The 3213-nt window shown below is 36.8% G+C and overlaps 1 protein-coding gene across 1 annotated transcript; it reads right to left on the minus strand.

Annotated features, from left to right (window-relative positions):
- Nucleotides 1-202: 202 nt before the first annotated feature.
- LOC111300674 (succinate dehydrogenase [ubiquinone] iron-sulfur subunit 3, mitochondrial-like) lies at nucleotides 203-2226 on the minus strand. The gene is made up of 4 exons (XM_089746860.1): nucleotides 1574-2226; nucleotides 1257-1492; nucleotides 815-1024; nucleotides 203-579 (listed from the first exon to the last, which is right to left on the minus strand). The coding sequence occupies exons 1-4, from the start codon at nucleotides 1841-1843 to the stop codon at nucleotides 513-515; spliced, it is 783 nt and encodes a 260-aa protein (XP_089602986.1). The 5' UTR covers nucleotides 1844-2226; the 3' UTR covers nucleotides 203-512.
- Between the last annotated feature and the right edge of the window lie 987 nt (nucleotides 2227-3213).

Genomic DNA, 3213 nt, shown 5'->3' on the forward strand with positions numbered 1-3213 from the left:
TTTTCCATGTTGGTGGAAATTGATCGTGTTTTTAATTGAACCGATGCCTGACTCTTGCTCATGCAAGCAATATCTTTTTTTTTTTTTTAATAATATGAAATCATGCAAGCAATATCTTGCACCTAAAATGACGATTTTCGATTTTTACAACGTTCTGCTTCATATATTATTTTTTTTAGAACAAGGTCCGAACGAGTAATATTATTTATTTGGTACCGACTGATGGAGTACTACGAATCAAATCTAAGATCTTTATCTGGGCAAAAAGAAATATATATATATATATATATATATATATCTAAGATCTCTAGAAAGAAGTAGGAACTGGCTAATATTTGTCATCTTTCAATAGTAATGGTTAACAACAAATATATAGAGTGCATATTCTTTAGCTACAGGCTTCCAACCTTATCCACTGGTTCAGAAAGCATATGCATGGTCCTCATCTTATGAATTGCATCAGCTGGATTCAGGCTTTTGGGGCAGGTTGCTGTGCAATTTTTTATAGTCCTTCATCTGTACAATCTCTTGTATTCTTCTGCTAATGCCTGCAACCTTTCCTCACTAAAGTCATCCCGGCTACCAAGAAAATACCTCAGTTAACAAATCACACCAACACAAAAATTCTGTAACATTGCATCAGCAAAATGAAGCTGTTTTTCCTTCTTTTTTTTTTTTTGTCAATCACGCTTGATTTCTTCAATTGGATAAAGTGTGAAATACCCCTCAAATTTTGCTATAAATTCAAAATATTTATGGTACCTTTATTTGGTTAAGCCAGGCTATTCACAAACTAATTAATTAAAAGCATTACCTATCGGAGATCCATCGAAAAGCATGAAGCAGAGCAGCAGGGCCAAGAAACTCCTCAGGGTTCCACCAGTAAGAAGGGCAGGAAGTACTACAGCAAGCACAAAGTATGCACTCGTATAACCCATCTAGCTTCTTTCTATCGGCAGGTGATTGCCTGTATTCTCTGCCATTTTCGGATGGTCTTTTGGTCTTAAGCCATGGCTCAATTGACCTGTTTCATCACAATTAAAATTTGTACATAGTTCACTCAAATGAAGAAGTAGCAAATGAAGAAGCGCTACTTCTATTTATACATTCAATGATAGTATGTATCATTTCAAATATTGAAAAAAGATAGGTACACTTCTAACTTAAACCAAATCAATTTTTTTTTATTCAATTTTAACTTAGCGTCATGACAAATGCCATAATCCATGTAGAAGAAGAAAATTGGTGATCTTAACTGTACTATTGTAAAAATTGGTAAGGTCCGCAACCAGATCTTTGATGACAACATGTGAGGCAGGGGAGTGAAAACAGTGGGCTTGCTAGTGTCAGCATCAATGGGCTTGAAGCAGGCCACAGTGTTGGTTCCATCATTGTTCATGGCACAAGACCCACATGTCCCTTCACTGCAAGACCTCCTGTAACTCAAGCTTGAATCATCCTCTACTTTTTTCTTTTGCAATGCATCCAAAACCTGAGACAGAATGAGAATTGATTGATTGTTCTTTCTTTGCTAATGAAATGTTGGAAGTGCAAAAGGAAATATTACTCGTACCATGGGGCCACAATGGGAAAGATCTAAATAGTAAGACTGGAGGAAAGCCTTGTTGTTGGTGGGGTGGTCAGGGCTCCATCTATAGATCCTGAACTCCTTGTAAAGCTTCTTCACTCTACTCTGAATATCCCCTTGTGTTTCAACTGCTACTACTGCATGTTCTTGTGCTGCTGGGTGGCCTTCCAGCACTGGAAAATTTTGCTTCTTTGGGTCCCTACCTAAATTCCGAGCTACCTTGTTGTAGCCATTGCGCAACCAGCTTTTTGACATCTCTCCTTTTTTTTTCTCTTCCTTCGATTGATATCACTATTTTCATGAAGCATAACATTTGCTTATTTGAGGCCTTTCCATTCCTACAGACACTTATGTAGTTGCATGGCTGAAACGTGTTGGGACCACATTTATTGTGGCACAAAACAAGTTAACAAAATTGTTTTCCTCCATCATCATCACAGTCCACCATGCAACGATGCAATTTCATCTTCTGACTTCGGTTCAATTCAAGTTAGCTAGGGGTGGCTTTTGTGATTTAAATCAGAAATGTAAAGCTTGGGCTTTCACTATGAGTTTGGTCTCAATTTGGACCCAAACTTTTCTTTGCAAAAGCTCTGATTCATTTTGATTGTGGACCCATCTTCTGTCCTTTCTGTTTGCTGCCCACTACCCTATTATAAAACCCAAATATGAAATCGAACAATTAGTATTATACTTTCTTTTTTGAAAATAAAAAGTTGATCAACTCCAATTCGTCTAGAATGGAGAAAGTTACGCAATTGTCTAATCTAATTTTTTAAAATAAAAAAATCATAACTTGATAATAAAAATTTAATTATAAATATTAAATTTTGAATATTTCATTTATTGAATGAGTTCCATGTTGCTTCTCTCTTCTATTTTTTATATATTGATATTGAATTTGAATATTCATAGTACACTTTCATAAAGGTTCGGTAAGAGTAATGAAAAAAAATAAAAGTTCGCCCTCTATTATTTATGCCAGCAGAAAAAAAATAAAATGGTTTTTCAATTTTGGAAAAGCCCCAGCTGTTTCAACCAAGGTAGCCAAATGGAACTTGGCAACAGAAAAGAAGGGGGGGGGGGGGGGGGTTTGTGGGCGGTCGCCACTGAGCCCCAAAAAACATAAAAGGATAGGCTTGGGGTTAGCTGTACGTGACACCAACAGCATATTTGTCAAAACTCAAACAGCTTTGGTGGATGGAATTGGATGGTCAGTTGATCAGAGCCTTGGATCCTGTGACGATTAGGAAGTCAAGTCAACCCAAAACCGCATCTGTTAATTTTATTAAAGCTCCAAAGGACCCACCCAAAGCACCTACAAAATTCTCTTATTTGGACCACTTGACCACCTTCTTTGTTAGACTTTTATAATGTTTGACTCCAGCTGTCGTCCCACCATTTAAAATTGAAATATCTTCAAATTTTGGGAGCTTTGTCTATGCTCCCCTGGCACATAATTATACAATTTTGCATACATTTTTTGTGTCTATAACCCTGCAATGATGCCTAAATTTTAAGCATATTTTTCAAGAAAAGCTGCTCAAATTGGTCAATGGTCGCGAGCTTTGGGCTGTTAGGTTAAGTTTCGGATTTAGAGATTGGAATCGTCTAACTTCTTGGTT

Source organism: Durio zibethinus, chromosome 18 (genome assembly GCF_047325235.1).
Source record: "Durio zibethinus cultivar Kanyao isolate XHJ-2024 chromosome 18, ASM4732523v1, whole genome shotgun sequence".
Lineage (NCBI taxonomy): Eukaryota > Viridiplantae > Streptophyta > Magnoliopsida > Malvales > Malvaceae > Durio > Durio zibethinus.

What these genes read in the sequence shown, in the direction of transcription:
- LOC111300674 (XM_089746860.1), bottom strand. Translation starts at nt 1,843, where the DNA reads ATGTCAAAAAGCTGGTTGCGCAATGGCTACAACAAGGTAGCTCGGAAT. An exon ending in TTTCCCATTGTGGCCCCATG is followed by an intron (nt 1,493 to 1,573) that starts GTACGAGTAATA and finishes ATTCTGTCTCAG; the next exon opens with GTTTTGGATGCATTGCAAAA. An exon ending in TTTCGATGGATCTCCGATAG is followed by an intron (nt 580 to 814) that starts GTAATGCTTTTA and finishes TTTTCTTGGTAG; the next exon opens with CCGGGATGACTTTAGTGAGG.